Source organism: Anas acuta, chromosome Z, assembly GCF_963932015.1.
Source record: "Anas acuta chromosome Z, bAnaAcu1.1, whole genome shotgun sequence".
NCBI lineage: Eukaryota > Metazoa > Chordata > Aves > Anseriformes > Anatidae > Anas > Anas acuta.
The window spans coordinates 18553734-18566224 of NC_089017.1; the positions used below are offsets into that span (position 1 = coordinate 18553734).

Consider the following 12491-nt stretch of genomic DNA (forward strand, 5'->3'; position numbering starts at 1 on the left):
TTCTGGAGGTCTTATGGGGAGAAAGGTTTAGTAGGATAGAATGTGAGAGTATTTCATGCAAGACTAAAAGATTATTACTTGCTTATTTTAGGAAAAGGAAGACTGAGAAGCATGTGTTGTCATCAAAATCAGTCAGAGGCATCTTGCAGGGAGTGGGAAGGAAGATGTATGTTGTTGATATATACCAGAACATGAAGGTTCCTGAAGAATCTTCCACTAAGAATGGCAATGACAAACTCTATCTTTCCTGTGGGATTCAGTGTATTTATGAACAGGATTACATGATGGTATCGTCTAAAGCAATATTCCAAGGCCAAAGAGGTCTTGCCTCTAGTTGTAATCCTTTTTGTAAGATTTTCTAGGTTGGCAGACATTGTCACATGTTGACCATTAATTTTCTGATTTCACTACGTTAATACCTGTTGCTTCCATGACATAATGTTTTGGGTACCAACTGTGTGGAGTCAGGAGTTGGACTTGATGATCCTTGTGGGCCCCTTCCAACTCAGGATATTCTGTTTCTAAGTTCATTTGATAGAAGTAATTTAGCCACACTGCAGTTTAGTAACAAAGAAAGCCATTTAAAATACTAAGTATTTTAGTTGTTTCAGGGTTCGAATTACACTGGAGACATTCATGTGCATAATATTTAGAGCTGGTTTTCCTGGATTTCTTAACTTTAAACCTGTGTGAGTTTCTCCTTTTTTCCTTCCTCCTTTTTTCCTTCCTCCTTTTTTCCTTCCTCCTTTTTTCCTTCCTCCTTTTTTCCTTCCTCCTTTTTTCCTTCCTCCTTTTTTCCTTCCTCCTTTTTTCCTTCCTCCTTTTTTCCTTCCTCCTTTTTTCCTTCCTCCTTTTTTCCTTCCTCCTTTTTTCCTTCCTCCTTTTTTCCTTCCTCCTTTTTTCCTTCCTCCTTTTTTCCTTCCTCCTTTTTTCCTTCCTCCTTTTTTCCTTCCTCCTTTTTTCCTTCCTCCTTTTTTCCTTCCTCCTTTTTTCCTTCCTCCTTTTTTCCTTCCTCCTTTTTTCCTTCCTCCTTTTTTCCTTCCTCCTTTTTTTTCCTTTGTCCAAAGTAAATGATATTGAGTACTGGCTTACTGCCATGCATTTAAAACAAAGAAAAATGTCTCATACACAGCTTCTATGCTCTTCTGCTTTAGATATGGTCTGTGTTGACTGCCTTTTGGGGAAAGTAAGACTAGGTGTGTAAGTGAATGAAAATCAATGAAGTCTTGGCGTATTTTCATGGGAAACTGTCAAAGTACTAAAAGCTAAAGCTAACACAGGGTTCTGAATCTCTTTTGAAAGAAAACTGACATTTACAGAACAGTAATTAATGTAGTTTATTAGTCTGATTGTCATCATACGTAGATTGATTAAAAAAAAAACTTTGCTAAAACACAGATTAATGTTATTTAAAATTAATCTGATGTGTCAATTTCATAAAATCAAAGATTGATTAGAAAGGGCCTTAAAGATCTCCCTGTTCCACCCCCCTTCCATGGGCAGGGACACCTCCCACCAGCCCAGGTTGCCCAAAGCCCCATCCAGCCTGGCCTTGAGCACCTCCAGGGATGGGGCATCCACAGCTTCTCTGGGCAGCCTGTGCCAGGGCCTCACCACCCTCTGAGTAAAGAACTTATTCCTAATAGCTAATCTAAATCTACTCCCTTTTAGTTTAAAGCCATTACTTGTGTCCTGTCACTGTATTCCCTGACAGTCCCCCCCCCCAGCTTTCCTGTAGGCCCCATTTAGGCACAGGAAAGCTGCTGTAAGGTCTCCCCAGAGCCTTCTCTTCTCCAGGCTGAACAACCCTAACTCCCTCAGCCTGTCTTCATAGGAGAGGTGCTCCAGCATTCTTGATCATTCCCATCACCCTGCTCTGGACTCACTCTAACAGCTCCATGTCCTTCTTGTGCTGTCCCCAGAGCTGAACGCAGGGCTCCAGGTGGGTTTCACAAGAGCAGAGCAGAGGGGCAGAATCACCTCCCTCGCCCTGCTGGCCACACTGCTTTTGATGCAGCCCAGGATACAGTTGGCTTTCTGGACTGCAGGCACACGTTGCTGGCTCATGTTGAGCTTGTCATCAACCAACACCCCCAGGTCCTTCTCCTCAGGACTGCTCTCAATACGTTCTCCACCCAGTTTGTATTGATGCTTGGGATTGCCCTGGCCCAGATTCAGGGCATTGCACTTGGTACAATTTCAGAGCATCTTCTCCTAGTTTAGGGACTACAGAGGAAGGAGTAAATTGTATGTAAGGAAGGAGTAAGTTGCGTGTAGATTCAAATGACTTATAAATTAAATGCTATTAAGTATAGTACTTCTAGTATTTAAAGTAAGTAGTGGCCAGAACATGAAGAGATCCCACTGTTTTTCTTATGACCAGTGTAAGTGTAGTTCATCTGGTTTCCTCTTGCTGCCACTACCAACTCCCAGTACACTGAACTGTAGGAATTGTGCTGTGTTTTGTATCAGTGTAGTTCTCAGATTTCTTCTGGTCCTGGGTTCAATTGTTCATTCCAGTTTGGAGAAAGTGAAGTAACAGATTCATGCCTATGGGCATTCAGGTCTATGTATAGAAGATTTGCCCTGGCAAGCGGATTTAAGAAGCTTGCAAACCTTCCTTGCTGTAACTGGAGAAAGCCATTTGCTGGCTTGAAGCATAATTAATCCAGTTTTTGAAACAGCTTGAGCTCCTCACCTCTGAGCAGATCTCGGCAGAAATACCTGCTGAAGCGTTCAGAATGCTGCTGCTGCCCAGCTGTGTGCTGCTGCTGACTGGCACAGTTCACTAGGGTATGAAACTCAGACCTGTAACTGTTCATGGATTCTTGTGTATTGTTCACTTCACAGCATGAGTTCACACCAAGGAAACAGACACCAGGAACACATGACCTGTTGTTACAGTGTATTGCTGCTGTGCTGATGTACTCTTAATTCGTTTCAAACGACTGTCAAATAATGACACCAAGACTTCAAACTGAATCTGTCTCTGATCCATTGGGACTTTGTGATAACAATCATTAATCTGTTATTCCCTCAGTACCAAAAGAAAGTGATTGCATCAGGAGTCCTTTATTTTGTAAGTAGACAGCTATTAAAAAAAACATTAATAATACATGTTCCCTGTAACATATGCATTTTTAAAAGATGTAAAACATCTTCCCTCTTTGGCAAAGGCACAGGACTTCTTGAAGCTAATTACAAAACAATCACACAATTTAATTAATCTGGGTATAGTATTCTTAACAATAGCTGCTTGCAAAATGAGACACCCTGTGTATTGTCATGAGGTAAAGTATTGTTTTGGTACGTTGATTGCCTATTCATTGTGCTACTTCTCCCAGAGGATACTTGAGTTAATTACTTACCTAATGCGTGACCACCAGTCAGGTTTACTTCATCAGGTCAGGAACATCAACAGTAATCTCAGCAGCATAGAGATACCCTAGGCCTACACATACAGCAGCAAGCAGATCCCAGAGAACAGCGGGATTTGACTAATAAGCAAGCACTGCACATATGGACAGAGAATTAACTGGCACTGGTTTTTATTTGAAAGTCTCCCAGGTATTGACTTGCAGATGGACTTGGGGGTGGATGAATGCCATGATGGATGAAGGTCACATATACATGTAGGACTCTGCTTCTAACCTTTCTTGTTTTTCTGGAACACCACACCTTAAACCTTTAGTAGCACTAGTTGTTGCTCCCATTGTTTGGGGTTTGGATTTTTCATCCTCCATTTCCAGTCTTGTCTGGGTTCTCAGACATCTAGATAAGCCTGCAGGATTTAATATCCAGGTATTATGTATACAGCTTTGTCAATCTTGTTGTTTTAAAAGCTCGTTTGCTTTTGGAAATGCGTCTTGCATACTGATGTTCTTATTAACAGGATCTAATATTCTTCCTGAATAAGACTTTGACTTTGGATTTTGTCTGAGAGGAAGTGATCTTTGCCTCTAGTCAGGCAGTAGCAGCACTGTCTCCTTGAACCACCTGCTGTTGCAGCTATAACATCACTGCGTTCTTTGTTTTTTGCTCTAGTGTGAAGGTTAAGCTTATGTTTGAACTAACTGGTGGACAGTTAGGCACGTCGTTGATGTGTAGTAAATAAGTTTAACTCTGTATAACTTCTAAACAGATGAAAGGAATTTAAGATGCCCCCCCATCTCCTGACATGTCACATTATTTTCTGTCAAACGCTGTTAGTCTCACCACATTTATTTAGCCTAAGTCCCTGCTTCTGTGACAGAGTTGAAGGTAGCTTCTTTGTCTTTTTTCCCTCTTACCTAAGCTCACAAAGGACTCCCAGTTACAGCTAATACTTACCAGTGCAGTAGCTAAACTTTGTGACAATGTTTTATCTGCAGTGTTAACTTTTTTTTTTATCATATCTTTATTAAATAAGCTCTGGTAGCGGCAAAAGAAATCCAGTTAGCTGTTAAATTAAATGACCTGTTGCTGTCAGTAATTTGGTGTTTGCAGTTCATGCAGGACAAGAATAAATTGTGTTGGCCCCCAAATAAAGATTGAAATCTGTGCCATATGTGTGGCTTTAGATTCCCTCTGCTCTTCCCCCATCCCTTCAGGGAACAGAAATCCTTGCTACCTTGAAATTATCTAGGCCCTCAGAAGTGTCTGAAAAGTAATGAAGAAGCTAGGGTCTTGATGGGGAGAAGATAAAGTTGAAAAGACATAATTTTTCTGTGATTGATAAACAGACAAAATAAGTCTGTGGTATTGGCCAGTGAAAGTGAGATTCTTGTCTCCTGGGGCTTTAAGAACAGATGCAAAGACATGATCTAAGCAGAGCTAAAAACACATTTTGCATCTGCTCCTGATTTAAAAAAAAAAAAAGTCAGGGGAGGGGGATCTCTGTTTACTACCCAATGGTTTCATGATTACACTTTCTGTCATTGAGAGTCTAAGGACGTTAACTGTGAAAAACTCAATGCTCATTCAAATATTCAAGTAGAAATCAAGGCCACTTGAAGTGTTTTAGGTACTCAATTTGTTGTAGCAGATTTTTCACATGTAGGTAGTAATTTTCTTCTCAGAAACTAAATAATGATTCTAACTGGATACGCAGAAGCTTTTTAATCTGTTTCTTTATGTTGCAGTCTCATTTATGTCAAAAATAAAATACTGCAACAAATGCACTACTTTAATATGTTGGTGTTGCAATCTGTTCTTTATTTTAGGAAGGATAGATTTAGCTATATGCTGGCACTACTTTAAAACTTACCTTTTTAGCTTTTGAGGTGATTTTTATTTTTTGTGTGTCATTCTTATTTCTTTTTTATATACTGTCTTTTCTCTAGTTACATATGTTGAGGGGTCAAGGTGACTGGAACAGCTCTCACCACTCATCTTCTTTCCACGCTTTCATTGGTCAGAAGGAGGTTGAGCTCTGTAATGTGAAGAAGTAACAGTCATAAATTTTCAACTTAGTCACAATGTATAGTCACTTCTTATCATGTATTGGTAGTCAACTTTTGTGCCATGGTCTCACAAAAGTAATGGGAAAAAAATCACTAAGTGTGTTTTGCCTGCTTATATGGGGTTAGGAGCCAGGAAAAAACTGAACAATGAAAAAATCACAATAAAGCTCTAGTGAAAATGCTGTAAAGACTTTGTCTATGGGCTAAATCATGCTAATAATGATTATGCTATCTTTCAAATATGTGTGATTAAGAAACACTTTTTTTTCCATGATTGAAAATGTATTCCTTTCAAACCAAAATTTTGTAAACCTTTCTCAGGTTGAATGGAGTGTTTCCTCTGAGTTAGAAAATTCAGTAACAAAAAATCAAATGCTGAATGAAATCTCACATCAAATAAGATTGTATTTCATTTTTTTCAGTGTTCTTGAGAGGAGAAACTCAGAAATTAGTTTTTAACCTACCTGGAAATGCTAGAATTAGCATGTCTGAAATGTCTTTTCTTTTTTCTAATATGTATTTATTTGTGTATTCCCCTTCCAACAGGAAACAGTCCTCAAGATAGCCCTAGGAATTTCTCTCCCAGTGCCTCAGCCCACTTTTCTTTTGCACGAAGGTAAGAGTTTGTATTTAGTACACATCATGCATTTTGCAGAGAGGAAATGTTGTTGGACCCAGATATTAAAAGATGATTGGAAATGCACAGCTGTATCTGTCAAGTCTATCACTCAGAATGACAAGTGTTATCTCTGTTGCATAACCTCTTTTAAACTGTATTTGCAACAAAATTGTGCTGGATGATTGATACAGTGACATACATTTTTAAATATATATATATATATTGTATTAATGGCTTTTAAATAGATTTACACTGTATGAAAATAGAGAGATCTCATCCACTGAGGTTTGGAGAAATTATAACCTACATCCGTATTTTTCTTATTTTTTTTCTTAAGAAAAAAAATGCACTTTGTAAGAAGTGCATGGCATGCAAGAACTATCTTAGAGAAAATGGAATAGAAATTCATGAGTTCAGGGCCCGGTTTCACTGATAGCAGCATTGTCACTGTACATTTAATATTTGACCTTGACCTGTTTCGCTATCTGAACAACAGAGACAGTCAGCTCTGTCATAGGAGTGTTGTGAGGATTAATTAATGTTAGAATTTTTGAAGATCCAAAGTGAATTTGAAGTGATCTATGAAGTAAATTACTATTAAATGAACCATAACTTAAGTTGATTATGTGTCATGGGAGACTGCCTATTTGTGCCACTGTGGTTCCGTATCACTTAACACCTTGTCAGCCTAGCTCAAATAATATGTTCATTAACTCTAAGCCTGAGAGGGTAGGTAGAGTTTATATGTTGACTCAAGAGTATAGACACAAAAAAAATGAAATGGGAGTCCTGTGGCATTCTTTTGTCATTAAACAATGCCAGGTATGTAACTGTTGCATTTGCGGTGGCATAGCACTTGCTGCTGTAGCTTTACTTCCTTTATTTTGGGAGCTCATTTTGGCTGCACACACAAACTCTCAAATGTACTTGTGAAAAAATGGCTAAACTCTTTTTGAAAAGTGCAAAGGGGAGAAAGCTTTACACAAGTATTCCTTTATCTCTTACCTGAAACAAACTCATCTGCAATAATAGATTATGTCAATCTTTCTGACAGCATATAATGTTACTTTTCTAATCCTTCAAGTATTTATTTTGAATCTACTTCCTCTTGATATTATCTTTTTCTTAAAAAAAAAAAAAAAAGGAAAGATGTATGTTCATAGATTACATTTGTTTGTGAACATATTTTAGGAAGATTCATTAAATCCTGAAATAGCTTATAATGGAAAAAACAGATGTGAAAGACTGAGCGTTATTTAGGAATACAGCAGGCAGGATGTGTTTTTTCTTTCACACTCATAGTCAACAAAATGTTCAAATAATTGTCTTTCTCAATTCAGAAGGAAAAATGAATTTGTCTATCAGTGCTTCAGTTTGATTTTTGACCATTTTTAGAGTGTTGTACAGATACTAGCTTCCAAATGAAAAGTTTTAAATCTTTCATTTAAAACAGCATTTGCACAAGAAGTTTTTGTGATTTCAAAAAACTTCACCCTTTTGGTGGGATTCAAAGAAACTTATTTATACCGTGGACACCTTCTGTGTTTATAGCACAAATGCTTGATAACACTTAAAAACAAACAAACAAACAAAAAAAACAACAGTGCTGATATAAGAGTTTTTCAGTTTGCTGTGTGTGTTGTGGGGATGGCAGCAGAACTCCCCAGGCCACTCTGCAACAGTCAGAAGTGTCAATTTCCTCTGCCCAGAACTGGTGGGTGATGCAGGGGAGTAGATTGTGCTACTTCTGTCTGCAACTTAGGCATCTTCTGCCAATATGCACTAGTATAGCATGTGTGAGCCCATGGTTAGCTGGTGGATCCTGCTTTCGAGAGCTTCTGTGAACTGGGTAGGACTGCAGGATGGTCCAGGGACAAGTGGTGTATCAGGGTCTGGGGAAAAATGCTGTAGGTGCTTACAAACCTTTTCTCTCTTCTTCCTAATCCAAAAATCCTCCTATTCTTCCTCCTTTGTTTCTTGGGTACTTTCTGTGATAACCATCTCCATCTACAGTGGCCCTTCTGGGTGAGAACTTCTGTATGCAGCAGTTCTGTTCTATACAGAAGTCATTCAGCGAGGATGTATATTCTGTCTCACAGGTGTGGCATATGTGGGTCTAAGCCATTTTAAATAAATTTCAAGTACTTTGTCTTCAACTATGAATACACCTTGCTTGTGCAGCTGAGTCAAAATGGAAAGTATTTTTATAATAGTTTGTAATCCTGGTTGTTGTTCATTCATAATGGGGATGGGGAGGAGAATTAATGAATTAAAAACAAAATTGAGGAGGAGGAGGTTTTTTCCAGAGTTCAGTCTTTGATGCAGTCACTTGTCCCTTTACCTCGTGTTCTTTTAATAATTTGCACTGTTAAGTTGCATAATGTCATTTATAATTGACAATATTTTAGATACAGTACTTCACCTCTTTTCATATGCTCTGTCTGTTCAAAATTTGGGTTGTAGCTTGTGGATAAATGGGAGTAGGAAATAAGCTGCTATAGTGGAGAGAGGGAAGGGTGTTTTTAGGCAGTTACCTTGAGAGGTAGGGAAATTGCATCAAGAGGTTCAAGGTTCATGATCAGTGTTTTCAGACAGTTACCATGCAGGATAAGTTCCATGCAGGGAAGTTGCAGCAAGGTCCCTGATTTATTATGACTTTAGTTCTGCTTTGAGGAATTATATTTATATATATATATATATATATATTATTTTTTTGTACAGATCAGTCTTGAGAGGTGTTCTTTGTACTCACTGTAAAACAGAGCATCAGTTCGCCTGTGAACTCTCCCCTAATATAAAATTGTGTGCTAATAAAAACTAGTCCTGTTTTGTTATTTATGTATTTTTTTTTTTTATTTTTTAAACATATTTGATACAATTGTACTCCAGTCATGGGCATCGAAGTGACAGGTAAATTTTACCTCATTGGAAATCCAAACACCAACCTCATCATTGCTTTTTGGCTTGTCTTTTTGAATGTTTAAGCTCCATGTTGTCTGTGTATAGCTCACCTGAAGCTGTGAAGAATAGAAATTGGCTTTGGTTATGATTTTTTTTTCTGAGTAAGCGTGATTTTTGCTGCTTTTTTTCCTGATCTACATATGATTTTGAAAAAAAAAATGTTTATCTGATCATTCCTTCTACTTATTTTATATTAGCTTGTTAGTTTGCTGGTATCCTGTACTGATGTCAATTACAGAAGTGTCACCCTTATGCTTCAAGCAAACTATATTGGTTATTTTATAGTTCAGAGCATCACAGTTGGTTTGTTCACAGGTTTTTAATTTGCTTCACATTAATTATCGTTTGATGAACCCGAGAGTCATGAAGACTGTGTTCAATTTTTATGCATATTAGTGAGATACCAGTTCTGTCAATCTGTTCATTCACTTTCTAGTTGTTTCATCTCATGGATTTTGACTAGAAAAATGCCCTAAAAAGTCTGTAAGTCTAGGTCATCCTTGCTGAATGTTTGTTTATTGTGGTCTGATGTGAAAGTTTACTTCTATTAAAAACCTTGTTTATATCATGCTTTTGGAATGCAATTTTCCACAGTAACACTTTTGCAGATGTTTCTGTGTTAGGGTACTGCAGTGTTCGTTTGACTAAACTCAGTTTCACAACAGGACTGATGGTCGCCGCTGGTCTTTGGCCTCCCTTCCTTCTTCTGGATATGGTACAAATACACCCAGCTCGACTGTTTCTGTAAGTATCCAGAATAGCATACTATTACGTGCCTTATCTTCTTAACTGTAGCAAAGGTTCCTTTTTTTTTTTTTTTTTAATTAATATGGGGTATTAATTTTTAATTAATATGGGGTATAAAACTGTTTCACTGATACAGAAGAAGAACTTGAGGCAACTGGTGCTTTGCTTTTACGGATCTTCTTTCTCTGAATGGGAAGTGGCATTTAACTGCCTCCTTTTGATCTGTATAGCAGTAGTAGGGAAGACATACTGCCTTATTTTAACCATATGGAAGTTAGGTATTCAGTTTCTAAGTCTTGCTTGCTATCAGAAACCACCCTACAACATGACTCATCCATCCTAGGCTAGACTGCTATCTTAAAATTAGATGAATCACACATTTGCCTGTCTTTTTAAATTGCAATAGTCAGATGTTAGTGCATGATATTAGAGGAGATATTTAGCTTTCTAGATGGCTATAATTAGAACAGAAGAATTCCTTAGAATGCGTAATAGGATAAATACGATAGTTTATGTTGTTAGTTTTTGCATGTTAGATCAGTCCTTTTGATGTGATCTTGTATCACACCCAGCCCCATTTTGTGTGCAGTCTAACTTTTGAAGTGCACCATGGCAGTGCATGTGATTGTGCTCCAATAATAAGATTAGGTGAGAGTAGTACGAATTTGTACTTCTGCATATGAGGAACTTATCTGTGCTGCAGAGGAAGCACCGAGTCGTCTTACAACCTGGAACTAAGCTATCTTTAGTGATAATTACACCTAAGACTAGGAAGATGCAACTGGAGAGGAAGGCTGCTTTGGAAATGGCAAATAGTGGGCTGTTTGGTTACGTCTCCCACAACAAAGGGCCTGGTCCTTGCAGATCTAACTATGACTCTTTGAAAAAGGGTAATTTTGTATTGTTAGCCTTGGTTTGTACCTATAGCATTGCACTGTTACAGAAAATGCTGTTTCATGGGTGGTAAATATTACTGGACACTTGATGTCTGTTTTTTTAAATGTTTCTGTCAGAGTTTAAGTAAGCTTTCTCTTCTCTTGGATATGTTCTGTTTCTCTTATGAAGTAGTGGAATTCTACACCCTGTACTCTGGTAAAACTTGACCACTTTATACTATGATCGACTCTATTTTATTTTTGTCCACAAATGCTCTGGAAAACTGAGTCATTTCTATTTCTTACAGTCTTCAACCCAGGTAGGGGTATTTTATGTATTTTATGAACTGCTCCTTAGCAGCACTGATTTTTGACCTCTGACCTGTATAGATCATGCCTTTGCCAAGGAATTTGCTTTATTTCACATTAAGTCCTTAAGCACTTCCCATAGTGCTCACTCGTACACCTCTTCTTGGAACCGAAACAAATATGCTGTGTTCTTCACTTAAAATATACTGACGTAAAAGGAGTTGTCAGATAATAAGTAATTGCTATAGCAACTCCGTCATTGTTAGAAGTAACAGCCTTATGCTAGAGAGGAAATGAAGAGATGTGTTAGAAACACATAAAAATACAGTTTTAATTTTCCATCGACGGGCATAGTTTTTTTCCTTGATAGCTGTAATTTTAAAATAGTAGGTCAATTTTTTACTGCTTTCATTGGTCTATATTAAGTTTACTATATGGATGGGCTGGAACATGGAACAATTTTTACATCATGTTCTCATTTCTTCTGGAAAAAAAAATCACTCATGGAATTAATTATCTTAACCTTTGTGATTGTTTTTGAGTTCTGTCTTTGACATGAAAACATCTTCTTTGACATGAAAACATGTTACAAATACTGAAATAGTTGTCTTGTGTAGCATTTAACGGTCTAATTTGTGGCAGTAAATCTATTTTCAAATTAAAAAGGTTGAATTTTGTTGAAGAAAGAAGTAGTATAGAATTGATGTCCTGTTTTATTTTTTTTTATTTCACTATTTCCTTGCTTTTCATTTTTTACCCACTGGATCACAGAATCACAAAACTGTAGGGGTTAGAAGGGACCGCGAGATCATCAGGTCCACCCCCCCTGCCAAAGCAGGTTCCCTAGAGCAGGCTGCCCAGGTAAGCATCCAGACAGGCCTTGAATATCTCCAGAGAAGGAGACTCCACAACCTCCCTGGGCAGCCTGTCCCAGTGCTCCGTCACCCTCACCGTGAAGAAGTTCTTTTGCATGTTGGTGCGGAACTTCCTGTAATCCATTTTTTGGCTGTAGCCCCTTGTCCTGTCCCAACAAAACAATGAAAATATGTTGGCCAAATCCCACTGGATGACACATTTGAATCAGAAAATGAAACTGGAAATCTGCCCATTTAATTGGTTTCATGTACTTTTTTAGAATCTGAAACAGCTAGCCCAGTGCAGCCTCATTCTCTGTATTTTTACAAATTCATAATGACAATGAGAGACCACTTCAGAAACAGTAATCTCAAGAATATATACAAAACAGTTCCTTTTCAGTGCAGGATGAATAAGATCCGCATTAATCTAGAGATTTGTTAACTGTAGACCAGAAATGTTTTTTACACATTGCAGTAGATCACAGCTTTGATCTTTGCAAGCAACTAAAAGTCAAAGCAGTGACAGAAGGGTCGTGTAAGTAATTGTATCATGATTATGCTCAGATGAATACAGCAAACCATTTCCTTTTAACCTGTTTTGTTGTTGTTGTTTTATTTTGTTTTATGTTGGAAGTGAAGAGATTAATGGAATTATCAATTTAGTGGAAGTTCATGAGTTTCA

At 37.8% G+C, this 12491-nt stretch overlaps 1 protein-coding gene across 12 annotated transcripts in view; it reads left to right on the top strand.

The window, feature by feature from the left end:
* Window positions 1–12491, top strand: part of MAST4 (microtubule associated serine/threonine kinase family member 4) — a 293772-nt gene that overhangs the window by 224023 nt on the left and 57258 nt on the right. For all 12 annotated transcript variants that reach the window (XM_068665969.1, XM_068665971.1, XM_068665970.1 and 9 more), the window contains 2 exons: window positions 5988–6057; window positions 9687–9765. In XM_068665969.1, the coding sequence (XP_068522070.1) occupies window positions 5988–6057; window positions 9687–9765 (149 nt within the window). The remainder of the gene's footprint in view (window positions 1–5987; window positions 6058–9686; window positions 9766–12491) is intronic.